This window comes from Scardinius erythrophthalmus (genome assembly GCF_964197995.2).
Source record: "Scardinius erythrophthalmus genome assembly, chromosome: 16".
NCBI classification, from domain to species: domain Eukaryota; kingdom Metazoa; phylum Chordata; class Actinopteri; order Cypriniformes; family Leuciscidae; genus Scardinius; species Scardinius erythrophthalmus.
Window position 1 is genome coordinate 25,060,625 of NC_138236.1, and position 21,872 is coordinate 25,082,496.

Below are 21,872 nucleotides of genomic sequence, written 5' to 3' on the forward strand. Positions count from 1 at the left end.
ACCACCGGCTCAGGAACAGACACCACCGGCTCAGGTTCAGGAACAGACACCACGGGCTCAGGAACAGACACCACCGGCCCAGGAACAGACACCACCGGCCCAGGAACAGACACCACCGGCTCAGGCTCTGGAACAGACACCACCGGCACCGGCTCAGGCTCTGGAACAGACACCACCGGCTCAGGCTCTGGAACAGACACCGGCTCCGGCTCAGGAACAGACACCGGCTCCGGCTCAGGAACAGACACCGGCTCCGGCTCAGGAACAGACACCGGCTCCGGCTCAGGAACAGACACCGGCTCCGGCTCAGGAACAGACACCGGCTCCGGCTCAGGAACAGACACGGGCTCCGGCTCAGGAACAGACACGGGCTCCGGCTCAGGAACAGACACGGGCTCCGGCTCAGGAACAGACACGGGCTCCGGCTCAGGAACAGACACGGGCTCCGGCTCAGGAACAGACACGGGCTCCGGCTCAGGAACAGACACGGGCTCCGGCTCAGGAACAGACACGGGCTCCGGCTCAGGAACAGACACGGGCTCCGGCTCAGGAACAGACACAGGCTCCGGCTCAGGAACAGACACGGGCTCCGGCTCAGGAACAGACACGGGCTCCGGCTCAGGAACAGACACGGGCTCCGGCTCAGGAACAGACACGGGCTCCGGCTCAGGAACAGACACGGGCTCCGGCTCAGGAACAGACACGGGCTCCGGCTCAGGAACAGACACTGGCACCACCGGCTCAGGCACTGGAACTGGCACCACCGGCTCAGGAACAGACACTGGCACCACCGGCTCAGGAACAGACACTGGCACCACCGGCTCAGGCACTGGAACTGGCACCACCGGCTCAGGAACAGACACTGGCACCACCGGCTCAGGCACTGGAACTGGCACCACCGGCTCAGGCACTGGAACTGGCACCAACGGCTCAGGCACTGGAACTGGCACCAACGGCTCAGGCACTGGAACTGGCACCACCGGAACTGGCACCACCGGCTCAGGCACTGGAACTGGCACCACCGGCTCAGGCTCAGGAACAGACACAGGCTCGACGGCGGCCATCTTGTCAGGGGACACAGGCTCGGCAGGCGTGACGTGAACAGGCTCGGCGGCGGCCATCTTGTCCGAAGACACAGGCTCGGCAGGCGTGACGTGAACAGGCTCGGCGGTGGCCATCTTGTCCAAAGACACAGGCTCGACAGGCGTGACGTGAACAGGCTCGGCGGCGGCCATCTTGTCCGAAGACACAGGCTCGGCAAACATGACGTGAACACTCTCGGCGGCGGCCATCTTGTCCGAAGACCCAGGCTTGGCAGGCGTGACGTGAACAGTCTCTGGATCAGAAGAAGTGATGGATCGCTGGGGTGGCGCAGGCAGTGCGAGTCGTTTGGGCGGGGCCGGCAGAGCAGGAAACCTGGTTGGCGCGGGCAGAGCAAGACGCCTGGGCAGTGCGTCAGGGGCGGTAGTAACCTCCGGGATGGTCTTCGTGTTATGAGCCATCGGACTCAGGACCACTGGAACTGGGACCACCGGAACTGGGACCACTGGAACTGGGACCACTGGAACTGGGACCACCGGAACTGGGACCACCGGAATAGCCACGGAGGGGTTCTTCCTTCTCTTCCTCCGTTTCGGAACCACTGGAACTGGGACCACCGGAACTGGGTCCACCGGAACTGGGATCACCGGAACAGCAACAGAGACCATTCCCCTGGCGATCCTCTCCTGATGGCGAATGAAACCCTCCACCATCGCCTCAAAACTGACGTGATCAAAAGCTCTACAGATCAGCCAGTCCATCGGTTCATCCAGCGCATAATTAAAGAGATCCCTGCAAGCCTCCTCGCCCAGGTTCAGCCCTTCAGCGGCGCGACGGAACCTCTGCCCGAACTCCCTCACCTCCATCCCCTGCTGACGGAGGGAGACTAACTCCTGAAACTGGAGAATCCGCTCCCATTGCGGACAGGAGACTGGTTGCGCCTCTCTTCTCCGCTGAGTCCTCCTAGTGGGTCGGTTCATTCTGTCACGGCAGACTAAGAACAAAAGGTGTGAGGACTCAAACGCTGGAGAAAAATAAGTATTTATTAACAAAAACACAAAACAAAACCCACGATGGGGAAAACAGAACTAAGAAGTACAACAATAATAACAGAACAAGAACACTTCTGGAAGATCACGGGAACAGGAAACAAAAGACAATGAACCGACACAGACTGCAAACAAGAGGGGACTTATAAAGGGAACTAATCAAGAGGGAACAGGTGGGAGAACTCAAACAATAATCAGATAACAAGTGGGAGGGATCAGACAATGACATGAGCACATGGCCCAAAATAACAAAACACCCATGTGCAGCACAAGACAGGACAGACATGTGACAAAAACCACCTCATGCGAGCATAAAAACTTTTTTGCGATAAATGGGAGGTTTTGCGAAATTGACGTGTTTCATTTTTCAATTTCAATTTGCGCTAGGCTATTTGAAGGGTAATGGAAACGCGGCTATTCTCTCTCTCCCGCTCTCTCTCCCATTCAAACAAACACACATACAGTGCAGATACAGACTCGCATAGAAACATGTTGTCATCGCTGCTCTAACGATTTTTATCAGTAAAATAGTTTAGCAACTTAAATGCTACATGACATTTCTCACTAGCGAGGTAAAAACTGTTGTTTTTGAAGCAGATAAACTTACAGTTTTGCTACGTTACTGCCGAACACTGTTGAGACACGCACAGACTCGATTAATTTATACACCCTTAATCAATCTCTCTCTCTCTCTTTTCTCTCTCTCTTTAATAACTGCATTAAAGGGGTGGTTCGGGATTTTTGACATCGGACCTCATTTTTAAGTCAGCCTGGTTGTTATTCATCAGTGGAGACATTTTTTAAAAAAAATTATCCAGTCCTTATATTTGGATAGTTAGCCGATGCTAGGCTAGCGCGAGTCAATAGGTATATGTTAGCCAGCCATTAAAAACCGTTTTACCCACTCCACAGTGCACCAAACGCAAATCAATTAAAACACTAGACTATCGATGTATATGTCCGTTGAGAGAATAATGTTAGAAATCAAACTTACCTTTCATCACATTGCATTAGTTATAATTTGTTCCCTGTAATCATAAGCCTTTATCTACAGCAGCAGCGGAGTGATATTGATTACCTAGGCAACCGAGTGAGCCGGTCCACACATGATGCAAGAGTACCGGTATTTACCTGCCGCAGGCACACTGTGTGTTTACTTTTTGCCGCATTACTAACCGGAGCATAGTAAAATTCCGCAGCTGCTGAGAAACTAGTTCCTTTGGGATCATTGAGATGAAAGGTAATGTTTGATTTCTAACATTATTCTCTTAACGGACATATACGTCGATAGTCTAGTGTTATAATTGATTTGTGTTTGGTGCACTGTGGAGTGGGTAAAACGGTTTTTAATGGCTGGCTAACATCTACCCTTGACTCGCGCTAGCCTAGCATCGGCTAACTATCCAAATATAAGGACTGGATAATTTTTTTTAAAAAATGTCTCCACTGATGAATAACAACCAGGCTGACTTAAAAATGAGGTCCGATGTCAAAAAACCCGAACCACCCCTTTAATAACAACATCAGTCCGCTATCAATGCTCAAACCTCTGTTTCTTGCTCTAAAATGACGTTGTGGAATTAGCAACGGAGGCTTTGGATGAGATGCTTAAGAAATGAGTCCTACACACAAGAGCGTTTTAAAGGTTGTATCAGTGATTTCAGGCCCCCCAAAAAAAGATCACATTCATCTAATCTTTCCTAACGATCCGCTAGCTGCCCGCCCCATAAGCATGCCATCAAAAAAACGCGTCTCTAGGCAGCCTAGGATCTGAGATCTGCACACAAAAACAACCCTGTCGGTGATTGGTTGGAACACTATATGATGTTTTATAAACAAAGTTCGGGAGGAGCACATTCAAATAATCAATCCAATCTACACGTCATCAAACAATTATGTCTACCCTAATCAGCATGACAAGAAGTATATATATATCCACTCTGTCAACTCACCTAATACTCCGTGACAGTTTTCCAGCATTTGGTCCCGCCCATTTGTCGTAATGTCAGAGATCGAAGTCGAACTCTTCCCGTCTGATGACGATGCCCTCGCTACCCAGGATCCATCGCAGTTTCCCAGCACTGCAACGAGCTCCCAGGCTCAACAGGACACCGCAGCTGAACCTCCAGCTACACAGCGAGGCCGCCGGCCTAGCCGAGCCGCTTCCCGTACCCCGAGGCGCCGTGGCTTGCCCTCACCTCCACCATCAAGATTGCCACCACCTTCTCCAGCTTCTTCCTACACTTCAGCACAACCGACCATTCCGGCTATAGAAAAATGGACAGTTTTGGGATTGAGACAAGCGCTAATCAGCGCTGATGTTCATTTTTCCAGGAGAATGAATAAAGCACAATTGTACAACCTGTATGTTTCACTCCAGTCTGCTTTCCCGTCTCCAAAATCCACTCCATCTGCAAAATCCGGAAGAAAGGCACGTTCCCAGTTAACTCCTACTCCCTCTCGCGCAGGGCCTAGTTTTCCGCGAGCGTCAGGCCGCAGTAGGCCTTCTGCTAGCCTGAGCCGCGCCCCAGATTCAGCCGCCGCTGCCAGGCCCCAGTCTCCTCTCCGCTCCGCCGAGCTACAGACCGCAGCTTTCTCCAGCTCCGCGCCCCCCGTCTCAACGCCATTTCTAATTGAGACAGGCGGTAGTGTGAGTATGCTTCCAATGGCGCAGGCTCAGCCACCATATAATTTTCCTGTCTCTTTTTCCAACCCGTTCCCCTGTCAGTGGCCTGCAGCCCCACCTCCAGACTCTAGCGCGAGGCTGCCTCAGCTAGAGTCGCAGGCCCAGACACCATTTCTACCTCCCCAGCTCCCTTCCCTTCCCACTTTTTCTGTTCCTCCACAAGCTCCAGGGGTCGACCCAAGTGTGAGGTTGCCTCCACAAACGGCCCCGGCCCCGGGGACTTTTCCTCCTAACACTTTTCCTCAAAATCGTTCTCCTTTCACTTTGTTTTCCGCAACGCCGATGCCCATCCCGCCGAACGCTACAGCTATGGAACCGCCCCCTGTTGCCAGTAACATCAGAGCTCAGATCCTCACAGAAATTCAGGCTGCTGGCACCAGATGCGGACCCTTTTCCAACCCCAGTACCTCACTATTCAGAGCTGATATTCCCATAAACCACCCATTGAAACCACTTCTCGATGCCTCTCTTAACTCCATTCTTCAAGCCGTTTCAACCAGCACCCTCCACTCCTACTTAACTGCATGGAAGTGTTTTCAGTCTTTTCACTTCATATACAAGCTGCCTTTTCCAAATTTTTCTCTGCTCACCATCACTTCATTCATAACCTATCTCAACAGCATCAAGAACCTCAAAGCCGGCTCCATCAAGGGTTATCTAAGCGGAATCCAATTCTTCCACAAACTCCTTTTTGGTTCACCCTCCACAGAGATAGCAAATTCTCAGACATCAATGCTCATCAAAGGTATTCAAAAAACCCAACCCACCCGCCCAGATGCCAGGAAACCTATAACGTTAGACATACTCACTAAATGCATCTCCACCCTCCGCAGAGGTTACCATTCCACCAACACAGCCCGCACACTGGACGCAATGTTCATTTTGGCTTTTTTTGGCTTTCTAAGATGCTCAGAACTCACCATAACTTCCAGCTTCAACCCAAAAATCCACCCCACAACAACAGATCTATCAGTGCTAGACAACGAAACCATCTCCTACTTCATTAAGCAAAGTAAGACAGATCAAACCAGGAAAGGCCATTTCATATATATTTTCAATCTCTCATCACCAATCCAACCATACCAAACTCTCTCAGCCTACTTGCTTTTCAGGAATTCACAGTCTAAATCCCCTTCTGACCCACTTTTCGCAGACGACTCCAACCGCCCTGTTACACGTTTCTGGTTCCAAAAACACCTTAAATCTGTTTTGCTCCTTTCAGGCATCCCAGCAGACCACTTTTCCAGCCATTCTTTTCGCATAGGCGCAGCAACAACAGCTGCTCAAAAAGGCCTCTCTCAGCAGCAGATCCAATCACTTGGCCGTTGGTCATCGGAAGCCTTCAAAAGTTACATCCGCTCAAACCGCTTCCATATCAAAGAAGCCCAACGAACCCTCATCAGCTAAATTCTTTTACAACTCCTCATTCACGTTGAAGCAAGTCATTCCCAACACCACAGCAGCATCATCTTCCTCCATTGGGAGCCCATTTTTTCCACCCAACTGGCTCTAGTTAGTTAAAAAACAAGCTAATCAAGTCTACCTCAGCAGATCTACTCCACTCCCGCAGAAGTTCCGTCACTCCGTCCAAACTTATTCCACTTCTGCAGCAGTGTCTTTTACTCCGCTCCCGCAGGAGCTCCATTACTCCATCTAAAATTGCTCCACTGCCGCAGCAGTGTCATCTACTCCGCTCCCGCAGGAGCTCCATTACTCCATCTAAACTAGCTCCACTGCCGCAGCAGTGTCATCTACTCCGCTCCCGCAGGAGCTCCATTACTCCATCTAAACTTGCTCCACTGCCGCAGCAGTGTCATCTACTCCGCTCCCGCAGGAGCTCCATTACTCCATCTAAACTTGCTCCACTGCCGCAGCAGTGTCATCTACTCCGCTCCCGCAGTAGCTCCATTACTCCATCTAAACTTGCTCCACTGCCGCAGCAGTGTCATCTACTCCGCTCCCGCAGGAGCTCCATTACTCCATCTAAACTTGCTCCACTGCCGCAGCAGTGTCATCTACTCCGCTCCCGCAGGAGCTCCATTACTCCATCTAAACTTGCTCCACTGCCGCAGCAGTGTCAGCTACTCCGCTCCCGCAGGAGCTCCATTACTCCATCTAAACTTGCTCCACTGCCGCAGCAGTGTCATCTACTCCGCTCCCGCAGGAGCTCCATTACTCCATCTAAACTTGCTCCACTGCCGCAGCAGTGTCATCTACTCCGCTCCCGCAGGAGCTCCATTACTCCATCTAAACTAGCTCCACTGCCGCAGCAGTGTCAGCTACTCCGCTCCCGCAGGAGCTCCATTACTCCATCTAAACTTGCTCCACTGCCGCAGCAGTGTCATCTACTCCGCTCCCGCAGGAGCTCCATTACTCCATCTAAACTTGCTCCACTGCCGCAGCAGTGTCATCTACTCCGCTCCCGCAGGAGCTCCATTACTCCATCTAAACTAGCTCCACTGCCGCAGCAGTGTCATCTACTCCGCTCCCGCAGGAGCTCCATTACTTCATCTAAACTTGCTCCACTGCCGCAGCAGTGTCATCTACTCCGCTCCCGCAGGAGCTCCATTACTCCATCTAAACTTGCTCCACTGCCGCAGCAGTGTCATCTACTCCGCTCCCGCAGGAGCTCCATTACTCCATCTAAACTAGCTCCACTGCCGCAGCAGTGTCATCTACTCCGCTCCCGCAGGAGCTCCATTACTTCATCTAAATTTGCTCCACTGCCGCAGCAGCGTTATCTACTCCGCTCCCGCAGGAGCTCCATTACTCTACTCCACTTCCGCAGAAGTACATCACATATGACCATCCCCAGCCTACCACCTTAGAGGCACACCCATCCGACGCCATGCTAGCTTTGCACTCTGCAAGTTTGGGGGGTCACTAACATCATGGCGGCTGTCCGGCTTTTATTTGCAGCTTTTGGGGGGAGTACTCTGGGTTCGGGCCGAATACCGAGCCCGGAGCCCTCTCCTCGGACAGCACGCCAAATACGCATCTATTTCTATCTGACTTATTTGTAAGTGTGAACTAGTGAAATGATGTTTTATAAACAAAGTTCGGGAGGAGCACATTCAAATAATCAATCCAATCTACTCGTCATCAAACAATTATGTCTACCCTAATCAGCATGACAAGAAGTATATATATATCCACTCTGTCAACTCACCTAATACTCCGTGACAGTTTTCCAGCATCCCTCCACCACCCCGACTCCTCACTCTTGGCTCAATCTTTTACAGCCAGGAATACGGGGGGAGTACTCTGGGTTCGGGCCGAATACCGAGCCCGGAGCCCTCTCCTCGGACAGCACGCCAAATACGCATCTATTTCTATCTGACTTATTTGTAAGTGTGAACTAGTGAATTGTTTTGGTTTTGCGTGGTTGGTGAAACCAATTGTTTTTGTGTGCAGATCTCAGAGCCTAGGCTGCCTACAGAGACGCGTTTTTTTTGACGGCATGCTTATGGGGCGGGCAGCTAGCGGATCGTTAGGAAAGCGGATCGTTTTTTTTGGGCCTGAAATCACTGATACAACCTTTAAGGACAAAAACCTGACAAATGTCTTGAAATACAACATCTGAACAATGTCTTGAGGTGTGGCAATCGTAGTATAATCTAAGCCAAATAATTGACCCCGGTCCATTCAATTATTAGAAAATAATGCACACTCGTGTCGTGGCCACATTACCACCTCGGGTGTGCATTATTTTCTAATAATTCATCAGCCCGTCATCAAATATTCCTTACTTTGTGTTCTAGACACCATGCGAGGGAATTTTCACAGAAAATTATCTTCCAGACTGGAAATAACGGCAGTGGAACAGTGCATCTGCCCTATTCCTGGGCCTGGTCTCTGCCCTGAGCCAGTAATTGGACTGGTCTGTCTTCAGCAGGTGAATGGCTCTCTCATTTGAATATCAACCATATCCACATGCTGGCGGCCATGACAGCTTCATTACCGCCATGTGTGAAAGTGACGGGAGGGGTAATGCATACACTCATGCCCACTGTACGCTTTGCCTTCACACGCATACACCCACAATCTCTCTCTCTCTCTCTCTCTCTCTCTCTCTCTCTCTCTCTCTCTCTCTCTCTCTCTCTCACACACACACACACACACACACACACACACACACACACAGACAACTCAACAAACCCTGTGTGGTTTAATAAGACAGCTTCAGCAGTGTGTCCTCTCAACCCCAATTTGGTGTGCTCCCTGCTGCCCTCGCTGGTCTATGCTGAGTAGAGGAGGTCCAAAGGTGACTTTACCTGTCAGTCATGCAGCCGGGAGCCCTTTGTTTCCCCGATTATGAATTTATAATGAATATCACCCTCACCTCCGGACGACACAGTAATCTAATTAATGTAGCAAATGTGTCAGACGTGTTCTAGCTAACGGCATATGACATTAGCATAGCATATAGCTTCCTATAGCAGTCTGAATAAGCAGTCTTTACAGATGGTGAACAAGGCTTAAAGTTTCATTAGAATCACTTTTTCACTTAATGTTTTTGCATCTTAAGTACAATTCAATGAAAATGTACAACTTTACTTACAATTTCATAATTACTTTGTCATTGAAATATGGTTATAATGTATCGCCGAGTGTACTGACAAGCTTTTATGGTAAGATAGAAGATACTTTAATGTGATTTCTATTGAAAGTTTCATGTCATGTATTTAAATATATGTGTAATTACACATTTGTAATGTTGAAGTTGCAATTTAGTGCATTACAAATATATTAACTTTAAATGTAATATCAAATGACACATTACAGTATTTTAGTCACATCAAAATAAATGTACTTCTTTAAAGCACAAAAATATATATAAAAAAATATTATTTATAATGTATTTAAAATAACACTTAATTTGACATAAAAGTGTATTTTTTTAAATGTGTGCCAAAGTCCCATTAAGGCAAGTAATTTCACTTTGAAACTTTCCATCTTTGAAACATCTCTCGGGCAGCTCTTTCAGTCATGCAAGTGCAGCTCCTATCTCTTTGAATGGGGAAACATCAAATCATTCTTGAAATCACCAATGAAATCTGACAACATCTGACTCAAATTTTGTGTCTAAATACTCAAATTATGACAAAAAATGTGTATATATAAAAGCATTTATCACCATTATGTTTAGTTCAGTCCATGGACTTTTAGTTTGTTTTCATTAGTCACTTGTGTTTAGTTTACAGACGCATTAGCTTCTATGGACATTGATTATCATCACAGCTGTTTATAATTTTGTCATCATCACTGTGTATTTAAAGCTGCAGTCCGTAACTTTTTTGTGTTCAAAATTTACAAAAATGATATCATGAGCAAGTACATTATGAATCCATTTTCCAAACCATGTCTTATCCTGAATCACTACGGTACACCTATGATAAGTGTTTATATTGGGACTATTTTAGACTGGTTTGGGTTGTACCACTGCGGAGTAGCCCAGAACCTGCGTGACTCGTCATAGACATAAACAGAGAGAAGTAGCTCCGGCTACAATGTTCTTCTGCAAGACGCATGCATAAATGAAAATTACCCCATGATTTACTCACCCTGAAGCCATTCTAGGTGTATATGACATTATTCTTTCAGACAAATACAATCGGAGTTATATTAAAAAATGTCCTGGCACTTCCAAGCTTTATAATGAGAGTGAATGGGTATATTTTTTTTGGAAGTCCATCAAAGCGCATCCATCCATGATAAAAGTGCTCCACACGGCTCTGGCGGGTTAATAAAGGCCTTCTGAAGTGAAGCGATGCGTTCATGAAAGATAAATATCTATATTTAAAACTTTATTGTCTATAATAACTAGCTGACGGCAGACGGTCATACACAAGTCGACTTAGGTCAAAAGAGTAACACTTGGCGATGTATGACGTAGGATGTAGGAGTAGCATAAGCTTTGATGCCTCTCACGGTTCAAACAAACAGGGCTGGGCAACCGCGTTTGTCATTATGTTGTGCGTCAGGTCAAGGGTTACTCTTTCGCAGTAAATCGATGCGTACGGCCGTCTACCGGAAGCTAGTTATTTTAGTAGACAAAGTTTTAAATATGGATATTTTTCTTACACAAACTATTCACTTCAGCTTCACTTCAGAAGGCCTTTATTAAAACTGAACTATCCCTTGCATTCTTAATTTGTCCGGTATTGTTTTGTGTTTCACACGCTGTCTCGCATGTTGGCAGTCTAGTTTAGAGTTGTTTAAAACTTAAATTAAAACTTGTGTTCTATTTGCTTCATCTTCGTCTTCCTTGGATTTAGCGTTACAGAATACCGGACCAGAAATGAATTACGCCCGAAATTCGCTGCTGTGGTTTAGAAGAGCAACGACTTTTTAATTTTTACAGAGGAGTTTTGTCGTTTCGCAGTCAACTCCCCTTATGACGACGAGACCCTGAAATCACTGTTCTGGATCGGGGCAAATTACCATCATCCCGTTGACATCCCAGACACCATTGGACTGAACTGGAAGGAAGCCATCATCCGGTGTGTAGAGAGCGTCCTTCCCCGATCAAGGACACAGTCAGACCCAGAGCTAGCGGATAGCGGACCTTCGACCGCGGATAGATCGTGTGAGCCCCCCGCAGACTTTGAAGGACCACCCGCCGCGATGAGTGAGCCAGAGCCCGAGGACAAGATTCAACCATTTCTTCGACCTGTTTGGACCAGAATCAGGTAGTTTGTTCTGAAACACCACTGTTTAAGGACTGTGATCTTTTACTTTCATCGACCTGCATGGACTGTGTCATACTTACCATCGTTCTTTCAAGATTCTTATTGCCACCATCACCGCGAAGCTAGGCCAATCCTCCAGTCCTGCCGCTGCCGGATGTTTACAGCCCTGTGCCATCTCTGAGGATGCCCTGCAGTGACGTCGACCCGCAGTTCGTGCAACCACCAGCAGCGTCAATGCGAGAGGATTCTGCGACTCCGCCTCCAGCCTCTGTTCCCTTCGTTCCATTTCGACCCGTCAGCTCTGCCTTGGCTCCTCCCACATTCGGCTTCACCGGAGACCCTCGGTCTTGTGGCTTCACTGGGTTCCCTAGTACTACCTGCTCCCCCTTGGTCAGTCATCCCTCTACTTCTGCCACGGACATACTGCTGCGCTCCATCCCTCCACCCCTGCGGCTACAGCGTTTTCCTCCTTCCCTTCGGCTTCACCTCTGTCCTCGGTCACACCTGCATCGCCCCAATCCTCGGGTACTCTGGCTCCGTCTCCGACGCTTGTCGCAGCGGCTGCGCCAAGGTCTCCTGAACCTGCGCCATCGCTCGGCTCCATCGAACCCCCATCTGCGCCTTCAGATTCTATGCCTCAGTCTCCGTCGGTCGTCCCCTAGATGACATCTGCCACCACTACACCATCTTGGCTCCTCCCTCCCTCGACTTTGCCGTGGGCTGTTGGCACTGGAAAGCTCTGGGTCTGTGCCATCGGGCCGTTTCCATCTTCGCCGCTGGGCCCTCGTCATCGTTCGAAGGTTGCCACTCTGTCGCCGCCAACCCTCAGCAGCCCTTTGCCTCCTCCTGTTTTCATCCCTTCACCAACTCTTCTTCCTCCTCCAAAGCCATCTCCTCAGAGGGGGGCGTTCTGTCACAGTTATTTTCAATCCATGGACTTTTAGTTTGTTTTTTTATTAGTCACTTGTGTTTCTTTGTCTTTGTTTCCCACCACACATTAGTTTCAATGGACACTGATTATCATCACAGCTGTTCGTTATTTTGTCATCATCACTATTTAAGTTCCTCCTCATGCATTCTTCATTTGTCCAGTATTGTTCCTTTTTCAAAAGCTGTTTTACATGTTGGCTGTTTAGTTTTGAGTTGTTTAAATAAACCTTGTGTTATATTCGCTTCATCTTCGTCTTCCTTGGATTTAGCGTTACAGCATGTGCTGTCAGAACACTGATTGTTTCTAAAGCATCTGGACAGAGATGGTCTTATTATTGGGAGTTACGAGGGTCCGTGGCTCTACCATTGGAGAAAGCTTAACAGCCAACATGGATCACGTGTGCCTTGATAACCAATCACATTGCAGCTTTTTTAGCCAACCTCGCAGGCTTGCCTTCAAGTGGCTTTGATCTGGAGCTTCTAATGGTAGATGCAGTGACTCATCGACTTTACAATTTGGTGATTTGCTCTTTTATTTAGTAGGTGGGACTTATTCCACCATATTGCACGTTGCACTTTCTCCCATTCATACTGTATGATTGCACTGTCTTCTATATCTTAAGTCTTTACTCACAATTAAGTGTACTTAATTGTGTTAAGAAAGTGTAGCCTATTCTCTTTAAGTACACTTAAGTGGACTTTTATTTCACTGATATATTATCTGCAAGCACTTTTTTTTAAAATATACTTTTAACTTTATTTTAGTACACTACAAGTGCACATTAAAAGCAATTAAGCATCTTCACAAAGGAAAAGGCAATTCAGTACACATGGCAGCCATCATGAAAATGCAATCAGCTATATTGTACAGCCCATGTATAATTAAATGAGGAAAAATCCAAATCTCAAAAAGCTGCTTGCCAAACTTATTGAATTAATGCGATGAATGAAACCATAAAGTTTGTGTATATATACAGTATATATATATATTATTATTATTATTTATTTTTTTATTTTTTGCTGACTCATATGTATTTTTGGCTATTATCTTGTGTCCTTATTTGGTGTACAAGTATGATTCACAACTGGATTAAACAGCTGAAGGAGCTCACAGAAAAACAGATGCTTAAGATGGTACAGTATAATACAAATGTCACCTTTCAGTTGTTCTGACTGGCCTGCTGAATAAATAATACACCTCATGAAGATGTCACAGCAAGGGCCAAGCACGTCATCTTGGAAGGTGGACAGAATGACAGGCCGCTGACATTAACCAACACAGCAACCTGCACTGGGACTCTGCCTGTCAACGTGGTATTGCCCTCATACAACCGTAGAAGCGGCTTGTCTGTTTGACGCATACACACCTCCGGTCTCTTTTACTGGTATTTGTGCGTGCTGTGGGAGTTTCAGGCCCGGTGCTGCCAGCACTACTATCAGGCAGCTGAGTGTGTGCAGAGCCTATTAAGACGGTCTCCATCGTTAGAGAGACAGCAGCAGCTGGCAGTCAGGGTTCTTTAGGGAACCATGGCGAGTGATGTTCAGGAGGCAGGCGATTAGAGGAACATTTCAACCTGTTGGGCGAGTCTTCACATATGAACCTTTGCCTGGAGTTTGAAAGGTACAAGCAAGGCAGGAAGAGATGGGGCAATGGAATCTCCTTTTAGTGAAAATCTCAGTCTCTTAAAGCTGAAGTGTGTGATTTCTGTGCTTCTAGCATCACCAACGAAATTGCAAAAATTATGGTTTCCAAACAGGTTTCCCACCTCAAACTCCCTCCATTCGTTTTTCCAGATCTTCCTAGAGAATAAAACCAAAATAATGGATAATAATTTAATAATAAATTATTTTAAAAGTCCTACAAAATTGGTAAAACATCTGAAATACAAAGACACTTAGCAGCCAACGTAATACCCTTGTTCAGCTAATATTTTCAGTACAGGTCCTATATACTTGAATAGGGAAGGCTGCAGTCTCTGAAAGTGTTTGTCAATGTCACATTTAAATAACATATTTCAAATAAATATATTTAAAATATAACAGTAAAATAATAACAAATGAACGTGTTCAAGAGTAACAGGCAAAGAGTTCATTTGGCTCCTTTATTTGAAAGACAGGACTTCCATTTGTCTATCAAAGTTCTTTTTTTAAAGTGTAAGGCAGGACCATTGGTAGGCTACCATATTGAGCATTACAATTTCTCTCACTCATTTGATATGATATGTAACCTGCTTTATGTCTCTGACGGGACCATAGGCCTACTAACAGGACTGCCAACTCTCACGCCACACATCCATTTTCTCAAGCAGTTAAAAGACATCACGGAGCAAAGATGACACTGACAACGCGCCCGACAGACACAAAGCAGGTTCCTTTTGATATGAAACACTTTTATTCAGGGTTCCCACACCTTGGTTAACTTCAAATTCAAGAACTTTTCAAGGACTTTTCAAGTCCAATACCCTAAAATTCAAGGACTTAATGTGGGGACACATTTCAAGTGAAAGGAAGGTTACGTCGTGTTACCTTGTAAGAAACATTGTTGAGCATGTTCTCTAGACTCCGTCGCTATACATAATTTTACCTTTAAATACGGGACCATTCTTTGTAATCTTCTTTGGTGAGCCAGATATCTTGAAATTAGCATTTTCCAGGCATCTACTTTTGCAATGTTTCACGGTGTGTCTGTGAAACATTGAGGTAGGCTACCATTGTAGTAGTTTCGTGCGCGCGTTAAAGTCATGGCAACGTACAACACAAAGTACCTCGTAACGTAACGCGTAAAGGCACGTAACTAAAGTAAATCAAGCAAGCTAGTATGCATAGGCCACTAAGTGTTGGCGAAATAAAACATTAGCGAACCAGATGGTTCAAAAACTTTCCAGGGCCTTCAATTTTTTTGAACTTCCAAGGATTTCAAGGACCCGTGGGAACCCTGTTTATTACAAAAATTTATTACAAAACATTTTTGGCACTCTTTAAAGGGTTAGTTCACCCAAAAATGTGAAAATTCTGTCATACGTCAGTAGGCCTAGCCTATGTGTTGTTCCAAACCCAAGACCTTCGTATCTTCGTAACATTTTTTAATAAAATCTTAGCATTCTGTAGGCTACTCCCCATTGACAACTTGGCTAACTGACGCTTCAAAAAGTAAATAAAGAGATTGTAAAACTAAACCATGAATTGAGTGATTTAATTCAAATTTTCTGAAGAGACGGCATTTATATTATTTATATTGAACAGATTGAATTTATAGGCTTTTATTCACATAAACATTGATTAGAGAACAAACAGAAGCTCAAAGGAACCTGCTTGGCATGATAATGAACCTCATTGAATCCTTGGAAGTTTGTGAATCTGAAAAAAATTCAAGGCCCTGGAAAGTTTTTGAAAATGAACATACATAGATACAGGTCCTTGAAAGTTTTCTCGAAAAAAAATCCATATTATTCCATCTGGTTCGCTAATGTTTATTTTGCCAAGTTCGTGGCCTATGCATACACTTAAGTTACGCGAATTTACACGTTACGTGTTTCCCGCGTGAGGTACTTTGTGTTGTAGGTTGCCATGACACTCACGCGCGCTCGAAACTACTACGATGGTACTTCAACGGTTCACAGACACACCGTGAAACATTGCAAAAATAGTCTGAAACCGCAGAAACGTGATGCCTGGAAAATGCAAATTTCAAAGAAGATTACAAAGAATGGCTTGGGCTGCTACCCGTCCCGTAAAATACGGAATTATCCCGACTTTAAAGGTAAAATTATGAATTTTACATAGACCCACACATTCATATGCGGTTGATTGCATGTTAGCGTCTTTGTTTCCATAGCGACGGAGTCTAGAGAACAAGCGCAACAATGTATCTTACAAGATAACACGATGTAACCTTCCTCACTTGAAATGTGTCCCCACATTAAGTCCTTGAATTTGAGGATATTGGACCTGGAAAGTCCTTGAAAGGTCCTTGAATTTGAAGTTAACCAAAGTGTGGGAACCCTGACCAAATAAACATGAATACACATCAGAAGGTTTGTTGAAAGATACAGTAACTTAGGCTACAGCTTACTGAAATGTTTCATGTCTTGTAATCTTTCAATGAGTAATTCAACCGTGCAAAGACGTGAATAAAAGCGCTTGTGAACAAAATAACGTAAAGCCATTCAATGACCATATCATATTAGTTAGCTAGAAAAATGAACTTTAGAGGAGCATTTTGCTAGGCCTATGGTAATAATACCAGCTGACAGGTTTCCCGCTATGTTTACATAGTTGAGAGAGTACTGCACCTAAATGTAAATATTGAATTAAGATCAGAATCGAATCGCAATGCTTATTAATCGAATCATAATTCTCACTCCAAGCCAAACTCAAAAAAAAAAAAAAAATGACAGCCCTGATACAAACCATCCAACCCTTCAGCCCTCGTAAAATATATTACTGCCTTGATGATTTCAGTTTATTGAATATTGCTTGCAGCCCTTATTTTGATGGTTTTATTTTGATCTGTTTGCTTTTGGCGATATAACGTAATTCCTTTATCCTCCTGTTCTAGAATGTCTTGGTGATTTGATGCCCCAGTCAACGACTGAGAGAGAGCAGTGGATGATTTGAAAAGGGGAAATACTGCTTGCTTTGAGGGCTTTTACTCGTTTGATTAAACATTTATGATTTTGCAGGGATGAGACGAAAGGAAAGACAGAAGAGCAGCGGCGCCATCTGCCGGTCAAGCACGGCCTCACACGATTGGTAAATATTTACGAGAAGGCACAATTTGTATGACATCCAGACAATGATCTTTTATAGCTAACTATGGCAGTAAAATTGTTTGAGTAGAGATTATTATTTGGATTTAGCTCTGTGGGGTCGGGTCTAAATCACACAAAGTCCTAATGCTCTGTATTTGCTTATTAGGATGTGGTTATTGCGTTTAAGGGACTTCACAAGCAAACATAAATTCCCTCTCGTAAACCTCTCAACACACACATCTGTAGTTTTAACAACAAACCGTCTTCCACACAAGCCACATCATGCTTTTATACATTAATTTGATTGCCGAGCAAGACATTAATGTGTGCGCAACTGTGGATTAAATAATTTAATTTATTAGGTTATCTTCTTCAATACAGATGAATCAGTATGGAGACAAAACACTGTTTTACTCAACAATGACAGTAACTTTTTCATGTTTCATTGTCCCTCTTCAAGCATGGGTTGCACTTCAGCAATGCCTTTGTAAATTTAGTACATTTGCTCCATTTTATTGGCAAGAAATCACTCGGATTCTCAGTGCATATCTTCCTCCTCTTCCATGTTCTCTTCAGATTGAAAATCAAAGCGTTTGTTTCCTGAGCCAAAACTGTGAATGGCCTCAGACACTGTGTAGCGACTCCTGCCTTCAGCACAGGCCTCCATTTGTCTCACACTCAGCTGGGACTGTAGGAAGAGGTGCAAGCAACTGTCCGACAGCAGAACCGGACTGTGCACCACGCTGGAGGATGTAAGCATATAACTGATCACCATTACTGCATTTTCTATATACAGTGCCTGAGATATATTGCATGTTCTCAAGCTAAATGCATCCTTTCAGTCATGGTTTTATGTTTTAATTTAACATGTTCTTTAGGGCTATTCTGATACTTACCCTTCTAGAAATTTTCGGAGTCCCTGCATACGGGCTCCAATTTCTCTGGCATTGTTGAGACTGAAGAACGGGTTTTTTGGAGGAAGTTTGGGTAGATGTGTTCTGCAATTCGTAGACAACCACAGAGATTCAGTTTACATGCGTCACACAGAAAGCTGAATGACTGAAACTTGAATATGTCTGCATCAACACAGCTGCCTAATTATGGTAATTAGCAGTATTGTTTTTTTGTTAACTAAAACTATTGACTTTTTTGTTGTTAAAATAAACTTTAATAAAGTAAAATTAAAGTATTAGATAAATAAAAAAATAAAATTTGCACACAAAATAAATATTATCACTAGGCAACGAACTGAAATTGTTTAAGTTTAAGTTAAAGTGCTAAAATTGCAACAAAATTATTTAAACTTGAACTAAAATTATAACGAACACTGAAAATATAAAAATGACAGCTTATTCAAAATATTAATAAATAATAAAATGTATACATACTACTAAAATAACCCTTGTAATTAGCAACAATTAGTAATTTGTAAATAATAATAAATTACCTAAATTATATTTGAATGAACTGAGATGTATATTGGGCAGAGGTGGACAGTAACAACGTACATTACTTGAGTACTGTACTTTACTTGAGTATTATTTTTCCTGGAAACTTTTTTACTTTAACTTCACTACATTTGAAAGACAAATATCGTACTTTTTACTCCACTACAATTCTGTCAAGGTCCTTGAGTAGAATGTAGTAACGTCAGTCAGGGGATGATTTTGGTTGCAGGTGTTAGTTTCTGACGTCAACCCTTTTTTCATTTTCAACCACAATACAACATCTGTCCAACGTTGGAGATTAACATCAATCTGGCGTTGGATTCTGACATTTTAATTTTCAGCATTGGGTTTGGTCTTCTAAATGTGAATTTTGTCATTTTTTTGGTGCACACTAGCTTATAGGAAACAGTAAGACAAACATACTCATACTGAAAGCCCAAAAACTTTAAATAGGGCACTATTTGAGGAAACTGTCATTTGGGTGTCTGAAACCATTGTGGATTCAATCCCACTACTGGAACTGTAGAATGTTCTAGAAATAAATTTGACATTGAAATGAGAGTAGGTATGCAGGCATATCAGAGGCATACTGTACGTATTACATACAACAATGCATTGACATTTACTTTTTAAGTAAACAAGTACTTCTGTAAAAGTAAGTAAAAATCGGTCTTTACAACTTTTACTTGTAACAGAGTAATATTTGACCAGTAGTATCTGGAAGTTGTGTACTTTGTCCACCTCTGAGGGTCAATGACGTGACGCTCAGTAATTTATAAAAAAAATAGATTAAATATGTAAGTCTCACATATACAATGACTTTCATACACTTGTGTACACTCGCATATATTCCAGGAGTAAGGAAAAAAATGTGACAAATATATAATTTGTCCTTCAGCACATCCCAAAGACTTTCAATGAATTTGAGGTCTGGACTCAGAGGTGCCGATTCATGTGTGAAAATGATTCTTCATTCTCCCTCCCAACCATTCTTTCACAGTTTGAGCCTGATGAATCTTGACATTGTCATTCTGAAATATATCCATTATGTGTCTTCCCACATACTACATCAGTTAGGGTTAGAAGAACGGTTGCCAAACATATAACATCCTAGAAACATAATAATCACTGCAATAATGATCCAATCATATACTTTTAAGCATTCGCCTATTTAAATCCAAACAGCAACTTGTTGGCCAGGCAGTGTATATTTGTCAGTTTGATGGGTACACTTCATCAGATTTTTAGTCTTTCTTGAAAATGGCATGAAACCTTGAGAAACCAACATGAATACAAATATACAAACTTGGTATGTTTCAAACTCGCTTTTAAAACTCTATTACAAACCTATAACCACCAGTGCACAATTAGTAAATAACAGGAATATGACTCAGCGCTTACATACATGAGCATGGCATTTTCCTTTAGCTTTTTTCTTAGCCACACAAACTCGCTGTATCTCCGCCGCACACAGGAACACTTCTTAGTGAAGGCCAAACTGTTTGTCTAAGTGAATATAAAATACAGAGAATGATCAGTTTCTGCCCTCTTGTTTGACTATTTTGTGTCCTGTATATATGTTTCTATTGCACTTACATGTATACAGATTTCATAATCCATGTAGGCATGCCAGAAATCTTCCTTCTGGATGCGAGGGTCCCTCACCCACACTCCAGTGAATTCCTGCATACGTCCAAACGTGAAAAAGAAAGACCTCACACATACGCTCACAAACTCAAATGGGACACACACACAGCCAGTGCTCTGAGGTTTAAAAATGGGAAGAATAAAGAAGGAAGTATTTTCATGAGACATTGGTCTTGTTGACCAACTGGGGCTGATTCATGGGAACTGCAGACTAGGGAAAAACATCGGAGCTCATTTTGTGTCTCTGACTGACAGTGGTGCTTCATTTTTACCAGCCACCAGAGACATAGCAGACTAGCAGCGTCATTAAAAATAAAAGGAGCAGGAAAAAGCAGCTGGAAAAAATGGTACCATAATCATAACACCTGCATGTTTGAAACAACAAGCAGTTCTTAAACAGTTATTCAAGGACACTCGTCAAGCGCCAAATGCGAGTAAAAATCAATGTTGCAGAGTATATGAAACAGAATATCGCCAGTAGGCCAGTAATATTTTCATAAATTCTAGAAACAGGGGCGTCCCCAAGGGGAGAGAGGGCCCTTGAAAAGTCATAAAAATAAATTTTATTTTACCTGCATATTTTCATTTCCTAATTAAATTTCATATTGAATGTCAGATGAAATGTAAAGTTAGTGTATTGCCTGAATAACTTGGTTGATTGACTGACAATCATTGATTTTGTATACAAAAAAGTAAAGACTATCTAAGGTCTCACGGTCCCACCCCTTGCTAATGCGCCAATGGTTTAGTCCATCTGCACGCATTTGTTTATGTTAGTTAGTTGAGCATCTGGTAGAGCGCAAAATTCAGCTGTAGTAATTTCTTTCTCAAAGAAAGCCAAATCAGGCCTCCAAAAAAGAAAGGAAAGACATGAGAAGGAAAGAAAACAAAATGAGGGGAAACAATTGGTAACTGACTTCTTTTCAAAGAAAGGTGAGAACAAACGAGAACACGAAATCTACAGTGCTAAAGAACCCATTGAAAGAGCAGAACATACACTGTCAGATGATAATTTGGTTATACATGTAATCTGAGGTAAAGGCCAAATAAATAAACTGTACATTAGCAATGCTGTTTGCATACAACACACCATTATAATAGCCAAATTTGAAACATGGGGGCCCATCAGGACTGCCATAGAAATGCTAATATTAAAGGAGCTGTATGTAGGATTGTGGCCAAAACTGGTACTGCAATCACTTTAAAAATACTGTAGAGAGGTGTATCCCCTCCCCCTCCCCCCTGACTCGAGGTTGCCAGATAAGCTGCAGGATTCAGCAGAAACGTAGACTGCTTCAATGGTCATACAGGTCAACTTGCAGCATGTGTAACTTATAGGGTTGCCAACTTCAGAAAAGGAAAATACAGGACAATCGTGGTTATTTATAGGAAAATGAGGGACACTCAAAACTGTACATCATTTCAGTGTCTGCAGTTAAATATGTGTTTAAAAGGTTATCAGACATGGACACATTTGTATTGCTTTACCTATTTATGTATTTAATTCATACATAAAATACAAAAAGTCATACATAAAAAAAATCACATTACAAACGAACCATCATTCAAAATAGCAGCATTTATCTAAAATAGAAAGCTTTTTAACATTATATAGGCTTACAGTTCAA

At 43.9% G+C, this 21,872-nt stretch overlaps 1 protein-coding gene across 1 annotated transcript; it reads right to left on the reverse strand.

Moving 5' to 3' along the window:
- Window positions 1-17,487: 17,487 nt before the first annotated feature.
- Window positions 17,488-20,328, reverse strand: snx10b (sorting nexin 10b). The gene is made up of 4 exons (XM_081388526.1): window positions 20,194-20,328; window positions 20,003-20,103; window positions 18,046-18,147; window positions 17,488-17,892 (listed from the first exon to the last, which is right to left on the reverse strand). The coding sequence occupies exons 1-4, from the start codon at window positions 20,284-20,286 to the stop codon at window positions 17,688-17,690; spliced, it is 501 nt and encodes a 166-aa protein (XP_081244652.1). The 5' UTR covers window positions 20,287-20,328; the 3' UTR covers window positions 17,488-17,687.
- Window positions 20,329-21,872: the final 1,544 nt, after the last annotated feature.